We start from the raw sequence: 12,354 nt of genomic DNA on the forward strand, positions 1-12,354 counted from the left end.
TTTATACTTAAGGTATCCCTCCCTCTTCCAGCTTGTTCATGAGAATAGGAGAAACTGTGCAATCTTTAATGATCTGAATTTATTTTACATGTGATGAACCTCATTATTATGATCACATTAGGATTATTCACAATATACCCTTGAAGGGAATTATCTACACAGAGGTTGTTTATAAGGAAGTTTTTCAGTGTTCTATCACATCAGTTACTAAATTCTACTTTAGTGGCTTTATTTGGTCTTCAAAGCACAGAGCATTGCTTCTGTTACTTAGCTACTTGCCTGTTCATCAAATGAACAAAGAATGGGGGAGGGAAACTACTCTCCCAATTTGTATATAGAAAATTTTTCTAATTAATATTGCAAATGGCAATTTCTGAATTATCCATTACTGTCCATATTTTATTTAAATACGAGTAAGTTGAAGTACCTGGTAAGGTAGTACTTAGTGTGTAGTTTAATGCATAGTGTCCAGTTTAGTGGCATACTGGTTATGAAGGTTATTTTTTCATTAGAATTTAGTCAAGGTCTGGGCAATCTAAATCTAGCATAACTGTTTATCAAATGTATTGCTACTAATAATTTAAGTCAGAATTTAATATTTTGGTATAATATTTAAAACGACATTCAAGGTAGCCTTTTACCAATAAGCCAATCTGTGTTCTATAAACCTAACTCTTTGACTTTAATTCTTACTCTTTTATATCTCAAAAAAACCCTGTGTGCTTAAATTAAAGTAAGCAATAAATAAAATAATCTCATTTTGATTCAGAACCTGTCTGTCAGCAGAAATAGAGATACAGGACCTCAATCCCAGCTGACAGTATGCATTCCCAGGGAATGATTGGTGTAAGCCCATTTTGACAATTTTGCCCAGTGAAGGCAGAGGAAGACAGACTCAAAGAAAATTCTCTGTGAATTAATAATTCACATAAGACTTTGTCTTGGGCTATCTTCACTGGTCAGACATTTTTTACTACAGGCTCTGTGCTGAGATTTTTTTTTTAATAATTCTTTTCTCATGCAAACCATGCTACATCTGTAATTTGAAAAAGTGTACATGTGTCAGTATTTTGTGTATAAATTGTGTGCATATCCATTTAACTGATGAGGAATCAGTAATTTTGACAGGACTTAAAATGCTAATAAAAAACCAGGAGCATTTATGTATTACAGCAATATTATTAAAAATTTCTTGTTAGCTGAATGGAAGAAAACAAAAAATAGATTGAAACACAAGACTGAAAAGGAGACACAGATCAAACAACATTAGATTGCTCTCAATCTTGATGTTCTGTCAAGAGCTTTCCGTGTTTCAATTATAATAGATCATACTTAGGTTTCTGAATGATCACCATGTCTGAACTGCAGGAATACCTTTCAGGTAGCTCCCTGCCAAGGGATTGGTGACCTAGGTAGTTGGAAAAAAGTCATAGCACCTCTCCAGATCTTTGTTACTACCTTGAAAGAACTATTTTAAGTAGCTGTGCAAATTTAGACACTGCATTTCTAACCACCAGAATGGACTTTTCGTTATTTTGACTAGGTATTCAAACTTAAACCTCTATAAAACAATAGATGGCATCCTTGCTTTGTATTTAAAGGAAATTATTGATAATAAATCACAGAGTTTTAAATATATTTGTATTATAGTGTATTAAGGAAAATACTCTGTAGAGTGGTATTAATGGAAGGTTGTTCTTTTTCTGACGCCTGTAGGTTGAAGATTCTCAAGGATCATTTTACTTACTCACTTTACGTCAATGTCTGTCGCTCTCTCTTTGAAAAGGACAAGCTGCTCTTCTCTTTTTGTCTAACTGTGAATCTCCTGAAATATGAAAGATTGGTCAGTAATTAAAAAAAATGTTGCAGTTTGATATGATATATATTAAACTGCATATACAAACTATCAGTAATAGGAACATACAGGATAAGAATAGAAAAATAAGTTTATATACGATTATATTACTTAACCCTCAATTTTGTGGTGTTTTATTTTCATTTTAATAAGCACTTATAAGCATTGAAAAAGATTCTCTAGAACAAAATAAGTATATAACAAAGAGGTATGGCAAAACTGAGCTAGATGATGACACCTTTTCTAAACATTACTGAAACCAAAGCCCGGCCTATGCTATTCTTACAGTGAACACTTTGAAAAATTTTACTGTAATGTATTCCAAGTTCTAAGAGCATGTAAAAATGAATTGTAACCATTGATTTAAGAAACTAAACTACTCATCTTTTTCACTTGAGGTGCTAAATGTGTTTATTTTTGCATAGAATTCCCCAAAACCAAACACTTGTACCAACTGAATTCTATGAATTTCTAGTAATTCGTTACAAAATATTTCTTTACAGGATTTTTTAAATTCATAATGGAATACATGCATTTTAACCATATCATCTGCAAAACAGTACTTATGGTTGCTTGGAGTTGTTTCTTTCAAATGTAATATGGAAACATTTAAAATTTTAGAAACTTTTGAAATTTTTATATTGGGGAATATATAGAAGTGAATTCTTTTGGGAGTTGACAGTAATAATCATGGGACACTGTTCTCCCATTCACAGGAACTTCAATTTACAAATTCAAGACATCAAAGAAATTTTGAGATAAAGGAGTATTGAGAAAGGAATGAGACGTGTAATAGGCTTATATTTCTTTTTCATGTTTAGACTTGAATTATAGGAAAAGGTTGCAAAATGCATGGTTTCCTGAAATATGTCCAGTATTCTTTCCCTTCAACATTTTGGGATTTGAAGAATGGGTCTAAAAATCTAATCAGTTAAGATTGTTCATTCCCCGAGTTAGGAATGCAGTTGAATCTTTGAATTGGCTCATATCTTAGGTTTTTTGATTCCTTAAATTCATGTTTAACTGGAAACCAGACACTGAATTCTTTGGAAATAAGCGTTTAGTAGTTGTATAGAAGCTTTTTCAATGAATGGAAGAATTAAGATAAACATATATTGATTTCCTACATAATGTACTAAAACCATTAGATTTTATTTATTTAGTCCTGAGAGCAGTATTTTTCACTGCAGATTAATGAGAACGAGTGGAAATTCCTGTTGACTGGAGGCATAGGTTTGGACAATCCCTTTTCTAATCCATGTACCTGGCTTCCTCCAAAATCATGGGATGAAATTTGTCGACTAGAAGATTTGCCATGCTTCACAAACATTCGTAAGGATTTTACGCGACTGAAGGATGGATGGAAATTGGTATATGACAGCTTGGTATGTTAACATTCCTGATTGCTTACGTTCATAAGCTAATTAACACATTGAAAATATTTATTCAGGGAAAAGAAAGTGCTGTCATTTTACATGGTATGTTCTTACATATATGAATGTAAACATTTAATCAGATGGTGTGTAGTAGATTATTGCCAATTTGTCAGGTGGCTTCTGAATAGCAAGTCATGATTTGAATTAAACTTGGATGGAAAAAAGGCAACAAAACCCGGAGTGGTAAGGTGATGGTGAAATTTGCTAAACTTAAGGGAACCACTGTCCCTTGTCAGTCTATACATTTGTTTACTGTGTGTTGAGGATGCCTTTTCATGCTATTATGTAGCATGCTGCTTTCCTGGACAAGTGTTAAAAAACAGCTATTGCCATGTAGAGAAACTAGAATGGGATTTGGGAGACGCATGATTCTCAGTTCTCACAGTGACCTGATATATGCATTAATGACTTATTTTGTCTTTATCTAACTTCATCACTGTTTCCTTAAAATCTAAGCTCTTCAGGTGAATTTTACTCCATATTTGGGCACTTGCTTAATTTTTAATCTTACTATTAATTCCTTTTTTTATCATACTCCTCCTTCTACTTCTTGATATGCAAAGTGCTCATCGTACACATACCTCCTGAACAAATGATTAAAAGTTATCCTTCTTTCCTACTTGCACCATATCTGACCATAACCACTTCCGTGTTCAGATAATACTGTCCGTTTAGCCACTTTTCTTACTGTTAATTTAAATGATGAAAATTTATCACCAATATTCAGTCAAATGACCCAGGACTTCTTACACCCATTTAAAAAAGATTAATTGTGTGTTTTATTCATTACAAATGTCAAGGATTTAGAAATCCTTTATATTTAAAAAATAGGCTTAAAGTATGTGGAGAGGAAAAGAATGGATTTTTGGTTGCAAAGGCTCATAAGTGTATGATGAGATACATTAAAGAAACTAAGCAGCTGCAGCTCCTTCAGTTGTCCAGATTGCACGAAACAGGCAAATAGCAGAGATAAAGCTTTCCTTGGGCATTTACAAAAAGATTCAGCAAGTTGAGGGCCCTGGTGGTTCTTTGGGAAATAGTCACTTGGAAAATGAACGGAGAAATGATGGCATTTGAAAAAGAGATTGAGGGAGGGTACTACTTCATTATGCACTTTGGGATTATAGGTTTTAAAGCAATGCCTAATATAAATGAAAGGTGCTGACTTTAGAAGTAGATTCAAGATGTGTGTGATAACTATGTGTGCATTCGCACAGCCAAACTGAAATAAATAGAAATTCCTTCACTTAAATGGCATTCAATAAAATGAGATCTATAGAATCAGGTCATCAGTTAACTGATAATCAAATAAACAGTAACACTGAAGCCAGGAACATTCATTTACTGAACTTTGCGTGCCAGATCAAAAGGAATGGCATTATCTGTCATTGTCCTGATATGGAAGAGTTTCTATGCCTTTTACTTGTTATGTGAAAACATTTTCATTACCTGTCTAGCTTTAATACTAGTACTTTCATGTGAATGCACTGGAATTTTCAAAAATGCTACTTAATGGGTCTTGCAGAAGATTCCTTTTTGATAGCTGTATTTTTTTTTTTTATCACCACAGAAAGAGGGAGGTAAAGTGCATTTTCAAGTTTCCTCCACGTCATTCCTTCTCCACTTTCTAGATAAGAACTTTGGATTATTATCTTTCAACCACTTAAAAATTACTACCACTGTAGTTTTTATCCCCAGTAATATGCAACCAGCTTTTTCTCCTGTCTTGTTAGTGATATACAAAATTAAATAAAAGGCAGTTTCATGCATATATGCATGTGTGCTAATAAAGAGAGGGCAGAAGAATCAATGTTGCTTGAGCCATTTTGTCATCAGCAACCATACACTGACTATGAATGTTTTTCGAAAGAGTTTGAGATGCACTTTTCTCCTCCTACTGTTGTAGATCAGGTTGGTTCCAGAAGTACGAGACACACGACTTCAATGCCCTGATTCAAAGACTCCATGTATTTTTATCTAAAGTTGTATTGCATATCTTGGAGCAGGGACTGAAACTCAGTTCTCCTCTAGCTGGCTGACTTAATCTCAAAGCTACAGATGCCTCTGTTCTCATGGAGAAGTGAAGAGTTTTCAGCACAGTGGCACAACTCAATGGAGTGTTCAGTGCAACCTTCACTCCTCAGTGTTTTCTAATTTGCTCAGTTTTGTACAAAGCTTGCAAATTTTTTGCTTAACTCTTCAACAGCTGTTATAGATGTCATACTGAGGTACCTATTTTCCCCATATATTAATATAAAAATAATGCAGCATTCTGGATTCTGATCTGAAACTGAGTGCCTAGAAGTTGGGCAAGGAGGGAGCCAGGCTCCAGATCCTTAGCAGAACATGAGCTCTACTCTCATTTGGTTTGCTAAATCAAAGTTGCTCAGAATGCAGTTTGTGCAGGTCTGTCTGCATACCTCTGTGCCCAGCCCTCTACAGGCAAGCCTGAGAGGCTCACCAGCAGAGCTGTAATACCAGTTTCCACAAAGGCATACCGAGCTGGCACTGTACTTCAGTCTTCAGACTGCTGTTCCCAATCTGGTAACTGCAATAATGACATAACAGCTGGATTATTCCTGGGCCATTTACAAACTAAGTTCTCTGGTGCATTGTTTGGCTTAATTTTCCAATTTTTGTTTTCCTGTACTCATTTTCTGCATTCAGATGCAACCTAACTCATCGTTATCATGTCATACTGTAGTGTGGTTGTCATTGATTATATGGTTATCATTGTAATATTGAAGACTGACACCATAATTCAGTTCTAACAGAAAGAGGGGGGTAAAGTGCATTTTCAAGTTTCCTCCACGTCATTCCTTCTCCACTTTCTAGAGAAGAACTTTGGATTATTATCTTTTAACCACTTAAAAATTACTACAGCATCTCTGCTATAAGAGAAGCTTCTTAGATAAACATATATTTAATTTTTTTTTTTTAAACTTTAAGCATGTCAACCCCATTCCTGTAGATTAAGAAAAAATAAATCATGGATTAATGTGTCAAGTTAAAAGATAATTTACTCTCACTATAGGTAATTCACAAATGCTTTAAAGAATGTTGAAATACATATGTTTTTAGGATCCCCAGCATGAGGATTTTCCTGCAGAGTGGCAAGACAAGTTGGGGGAGTTCCAAAGGATGCTTATCATTCGCTGCCTGAGACCTGACAAAGTATGTATGAAACTTTCACCTTATTCAAAAAGGTCTGTCCATCTTAGAAATCAAAAGTATTTGCAAGTGTTGTCTACAACCATTCTACAACAGTCTATTATAAAGGAAAATAGGAAATAATGGGATTTCAAAAAAAGGGGCAAGTTTGAAATTGTAATGAAAAAACTTTTCAAAACAGAAGGGTAGGTCTCTAGGCTTTTGTTAAGTTTCAGTGCACACAACAAAATCCCCAGAGCTTTTCCCTCCTTGAGGCTCTTACAAACCTTGTGACTTTCCTTTTTAAGTATACCTGCTATTTTTGCTTTTGTAACTTTTTTGATGGATGTCACCACCTATGGTAAATTTTGTTTGATCTAGGAAGATAATTTAATAATGGTAAGCAGGAGTATAGACAACGTAGGTGCTTAAAGGTAGCAATTACTGCAGACACATAGATCCATTTTGTTCTATGGAAAATGTTTTGAAGCAGAACTGTTCTGATTTGAGTCTGTCTAGCTGTAAGGCTTGAATGTGGCACAGATCACAACAGATGCTCACAATTGTGAATCTTTATTCCAAAAGAGTCAACCTACTAAAAACCAGAATGTAAGTATTTTAGACATTTTTCATATATTCACAGGTTAGTGGGACTACTATTAGTCCATGCCTAGGCATAATGACAAAACACATTGTGAAAGATAGGAGTTAGTTATAAACAGTTATGACCTCTATTCCAGAGAGCCTATGAAAGGAATTCTCCACACTTCTGCACACAACTATTTAGCTTTATATTAGTACTCAGATAAAAATATAAATGTTTGTATCATCTAAAGAAGAGAAACTTTTAGAGTCAGACTTTACACTTCAATTCTGGATTTTTTTTGACTGGCGGTATGAGCTTTCAGAATGTTGGGCAGATGGATCATCACAGACAGGCACTGGTAGTGGTGGTGTATACTGATGCTTGGAGACAAAGTTATCCACAAGACGCTGCCTAGTTGCGGTGACTTCTTCTTCAAAAGAGTTTATTATGCTTCTGCCAGTTTTGCGCTTAAAGCAAAGCAAAAGATTGAAAGTTTCAATTGAGCAATTTAACTGTCTAGTTCAACTACATTCTAAACTTAGATCCTCAAAAACCCACTGATCTGCCACTAATTCTAGCTTAGAAGTCTGCTTTTGGCTATGGTCAGCAATACTGCTGTCTGAATGGCACAGAGCAGTTTGGCAGGTATTTCATAAGCGTACGCCCATTTGATTCAGAGACTCCTCCACCAGCCTTGCCAGTAGGGATCAGTTCAGTGACCACTTTGGGTATGTCTAGTATACTTTTTTTTTAAACAAAAGTAAATTGTGAACCTGCTGTTTAGCTTTATTTTAAATCACATCAGGGAGGGAGACTTCAGTTTGATTTCCTTCTGTGAGAAGAGGCGTGATCTTGCTTCTCAGGATGCATTAAGATATTGCTGCTTCAAGATGGCAGCATGCTCTGGATCAGCCCTAGGGCATAGCCCTCCAAGCTATTGGTGACAGTATTCTTGGGGTCAAAGTGTCCCCACCTGAAGCTGCTGCTTCAAGTTTTCTATATGCTGTACTTAGAAATAAAGTAATATGATTATGGCCAAGACCCCTTTTGTACCTTGGAACACTGCTCTAAGTCATTCACTGTTCAGATTAGGTAACATCATTTTCTCACTTAGTCCACCTTTTAAGATACCAGACTGCTCCTACTGCAGCATCTGATCCTGTTTTTTGTATTTAAGTCTGTTGTACAGGGAACTTAAATACTTAACCTTGACAGTCACCAGGTATATTTTCAATATGGAACGTTATCAGCAAGGCAAAGATCTTACTTGTGCAAACCCACCAGGAAGTAAGATGCAGAACCTTTACTGTGCCTCATCAGGGAACTTGGTTCACTTGATTCTTACTATCCATAGGATTAGGGGTTATATATCAAAAATCAGCTCGTCCTGATGAACTAGTTGAAGCAGCTCAGTTTTGTGTGCTTTTGTATACGTCAACAGTATGGCATGCATGATATTCCAGAAGTGGGGAGGAGTAACACTGGATAACTGTAAAACACTTGAAATGGGCTTTAAAGTTTGAAAGCTTAATTAGACTGATTTACTTGTAAAATTAGACATGTGAATCAATGATCTGGTCAAATTTCGTCTTTTCACATGTGTTGTTCATCCCTCCAAGAAAGATAGAGCATTGATGATGAGCAGCATTGTAGAGCTTCCTGGATTGATTGATTATTGCACCCAAGATTTTTTTTCTGCTGTAATGAGTTGTTAGAAAAACATTTCTAAAGGAAACAGGTTTTCCTTCAAAAGCTAGACAATAAACTACACTGAGAAGTGTTTAGGTACAGACTTCTTAGCCAATAATGCACATAAATCATTACTTCAGACTATGTTCTAGCCTTACACAGTCACTCCTTGCTGATGCTTGGAAATCTTAGAGATGGAAGTTATTGTTTACATTCTGGCTTTGAATCTTATATTAAGATTATTTGGTTAACACTTACAAGGAAGGTTCTCAGCCGTGTCATTTCCAGCATGTAGTACTCCTCCATTGTCAGGTCATCAAAGTGCTTAGTAAGGGATAAAAAGCCACAGCTGGGACGTTTGTTGTGTTCCTCCCTGCAATGTAAACCCAGAATAAGAACAGATATTAAACCCATGAAAGTTGCATTTCAGGAGATGAAGAAATCTGAACAGATAGGTCTCTTCAGTGCTTCTACTGTCTATCAGTAGAAAAAGTATCATACAGAAAACATATGAAATAGATTTTAGTGGATCTCAGATACAAGCTAGTTCAACTATTTCAAGGTTACTGGGTAAGATAAACTTTCAGTAGGCTTCAGTTTTGTGAACCGTTACAGAGAAATTGGTAATTTCATAATGAGTAAGGGGATGTTGTCAAAGAAGTTCAGAGGAATATTTCAAGAACATTGTTACATCTGTGCTTACCATGGGTCATCATTTGGTTCCCAGCCCTCCAGTTCTATCAAGCAAAAGAAACATTTTGCCACATCTGGTTCATTGGCATTTGGACAGTGGACAAAGCCCGCCTTTGCCATCTGCAGGTGACAGTTTAGAAGTTTAGAGCCTCCTCCAATACACTGCTCATGTTCACATCAGCAAACTGTTTCTGAGAGCTTGCAAATAACGCCTTTCCCCACAATGTCTATCAGCACAGATCAGGCTGAAAAATATATTTTAAATGTGAAGATTGCAAGCAGGTAAATAAGCAACTAGCAAAGGAACAAGGAGTAGGCTACAAGTAGTGAACAGGTTTCTGCATAGCTGTGGTATCTGCAGGCTACTGGAGTAGCTTTGTTCTACCAGATAACATCTAGTAGATGCCATAGCTACACAGGCATTTCAGTATCAGTGCATGAGATCTGCCATAGCCAGGACTTTAAAGAATATTTTCAGAGAAAAAACATAGGATAAGACCATAGACACAGAGAACCTTTAAATATAAGTTATGTGAGTAAAATGCTACATCTTTAACTTCTATGTTTTCCTGTCACTTTAGCATCACGTCTGGTCAGAACACTAAAAATTAACTAAGTTTGTTTCAGTTATCAAAAGCTTCACACTTTCTCAGATAACTCTTGCAGTATGACTCCTCTGAGATCCAGCCAGGAAGTTTCATGTGTGTGCCAAAGTAGAAGTCAGGTGGATTTTTTTTAATGCTCAAGTCAAAGCCTGCAGGGACATAAACATTAAGTTTTCTAAAATTTAAATAATTTCAATTTCTGAATTTTAAGTAGCAATCGTTCTCCTACGTCATCCTTCCTGCTGGATGTGTACTGGTTTCTTCCAATGTAGGCTTCTTTTTTATGAATGACAATTTGCAATCAGAAGACTACATAATACAAGAAACTAACTTTTAAGTGACAAGAACAACCAAAAAAAAAAAGAAAACAAGAGAAGTAACTACATTCAATTCTGTAGCTAGACTAGTGAACTCAACACGCAGAAGCCAGTCATCCTACTACAGTATTTCTGAGCAGGGAACAGAGGAAAGCTGTCACCCTCTTCAGGCTTAGTGGAAGCTCGCAACTCTTCTTGAACACAAATATACTTAATAATGACTTCACATTCAGGCACAGTATATGAAAAAATACAGCATAGTCAAAATATCCATTTTCAGACTTACATTCTCTGGAGTGCACTTGCAGTTCTCTATAAAAGGCCATTTTGTGAAGGTTTTTAAACGGTTCTCATATTCATACATATCCTTAAAATCACTCAAGAGCTTGGAAGCCAAACCAAGCTCTTTCAAGAGCATCTCCATCTATAAAGCCTGCAATTCATATAGCCCAGAGCCTCCCTCCTGCTCTCAAATTTAAGGCATTATACTAATTGGTGACACATTGCACCTGTAAAGCAGGGTAAGTTTTAAAGCAAGTAAAAACACAGGTGAGTTTATGAGCAAGACAATCAGGAGAAATGAAGCTACTGGAACTTTTTTCCTGCTGTGTCACATTCTGTGTACTTGGTCACACTATATATTTATTAACTAAAAGCACCTATGCTAATGCAGTATGAAAATTACAAATTTTATAATTGAAATGTCAAAAATGCAAGTCAAAAACTCTAGTTACAAATACAACAATTTTACATATAAAATTTTTAAAAATATCCTGATTGTGACCAAAATGGTTGAATTAACATTACTATTTGAAACCTTTAGCATTTCTTTAAAGGGGAGGTGGTTATTGTAAAATATTCTAGTGTGTGTTCAGAGACAGAATGAATGGTGATATTTAAAAGAATTATATCTGTAAGGGTTTACAGGGTCAAAGCATTAAGCTGTCATTTTATAAATTGTCTCTCATTTTGGTACAGAGCCCACTTAACTTCAGTAGGAAGTTTAAACACCAATGTGTACAAGACTGCTGTACACAGCAGTTTTCTAAGCCAAGATCTTAACACCTTTGAAAGATGTTGCATTAAGACTTGAAAATTGAAATCCTCTCCATAATACAGTTGGAGTAGGTGCAGAAAAAAATCTGGCTTCCTATACCAGCACATTAGTGTGTCCAGATGTGGTGACAGAAATGAGATTAAGGATCATTTACATAGGACTTCCAATTTCAACCCTCTTAGAGCATCTTTTTTTGCCTAGATATACACATGCTAAATCACTGATTCCTCTGGGACTGTACTTGTAGTTAATTTTATATGCAGGAATACAGTCCTTGAAATTTATATTAAAATGTTTGGAGTAATATGTGTTAATGCTTACACAAAAATAGGACACTTTAATTCTATTTTTGCCTTTTTTTTTTTTTTAGATAATACCAATGGTGCAGGAGTTTATCATTCACAACCTGGGCCGTCCATTTATTGAGCCACCTCCATTTGATTTGTCAAAAGCATTTTCTGATAGTCATTCTTGTGCACCGCTGATATTTATACTTTCTCCTGGCGCTGACCCCATGGCAGCCCTTCTTAAGTTTGCCGATGATCAGGTATTTTAATATCTCCAGCTTTTTTTAATATAGTTGATGCTTGTGTGTGTGTGCACGTGCGTGCGGATGCACATGTTTGTATGAAGCAAGGAACTTTATTTAAGTAGAAGTTGAAATGCCAAAGTAAACTCAAAAACCAGTTTTTAACTGCCCAAAAACATGTTAAAATTGATCTCATGATTCTCTTAAACACAAAGCACTAATTAAAGCAAGTGGATTGTTTTTAGAAATGAATAATTTGTCTCTTGTCTATAAGAAATTGCATGTTAAATATTTTTGGCATGTTTTATACTGTTGTGATGTCATGATCTATTTAACTAATTAGTTTGTGTAAACTCAAATGGAAAAAGGAAAAATGGAACAAAACTATAATGGTTTAAACGTTCATTGTAAGGAATTGTATCTGAAAACGGTATTTT

General features: G+C 35.4%; 2 protein-coding genes across 2 annotated transcripts in view; one reads left to right on the top strand and one right to left on the bottom strand.

The window, feature by feature from the left end:
- Nucleotides 1-12,354, top strand: part of DNAH7 (dynein axonemal heavy chain 7) — a 116,003-nt gene that overhangs the window by 92,134 nt on the left and 11,515 nt on the right. Inside the window, exons 51-54 of the mRNA XM_075711559.1 lie at nt 1,717-1,843; nt 3,046-3,240; nt 6,373-6,465; nt 11,759-11,935. Of these exons, the coding sequence (XP_075567674.1) occupies nt 1,717-1,843; nt 3,046-3,240; nt 6,373-6,465; nt 11,759-11,935 (592 nt within the window). The remainder of the gene's footprint in view (nt 1-1,716; nt 1,844-3,045; nt 3,241-6,372; nt 6,466-11,758; nt 11,936-12,354) is intronic.
- Nucleotides 7,309-10,755, bottom strand: LOC142593525 (baculoviral IAP repeat-containing protein 5.1-like). The gene is made up of 4 exons (XM_075710321.1): nt 10,618-10,755; nt 9,420-9,529; nt 8,975-9,089; nt 7,309-7,494 (listed from the first exon to the last, which is right to left on the bottom strand). Exons 1-4 carry the CDS (start codon nt 10,753-10,755, stop codon nt 7,309-7,311), a joined length of 549 nt encoding a protein of 182 aa, XP_075566436.1.

Source organism: Pelecanus crispus, chromosome 5, assembly GCF_030463565.1.
Source record: "Pelecanus crispus isolate bPelCri1 chromosome 5, bPelCri1.pri, whole genome shotgun sequence".
In the NCBI taxonomy this organism is placed as follows: domain Eukaryota; kingdom Metazoa; phylum Chordata; class Aves; order Pelecaniformes; family Pelecanidae; genus Pelecanus; species Pelecanus crispus.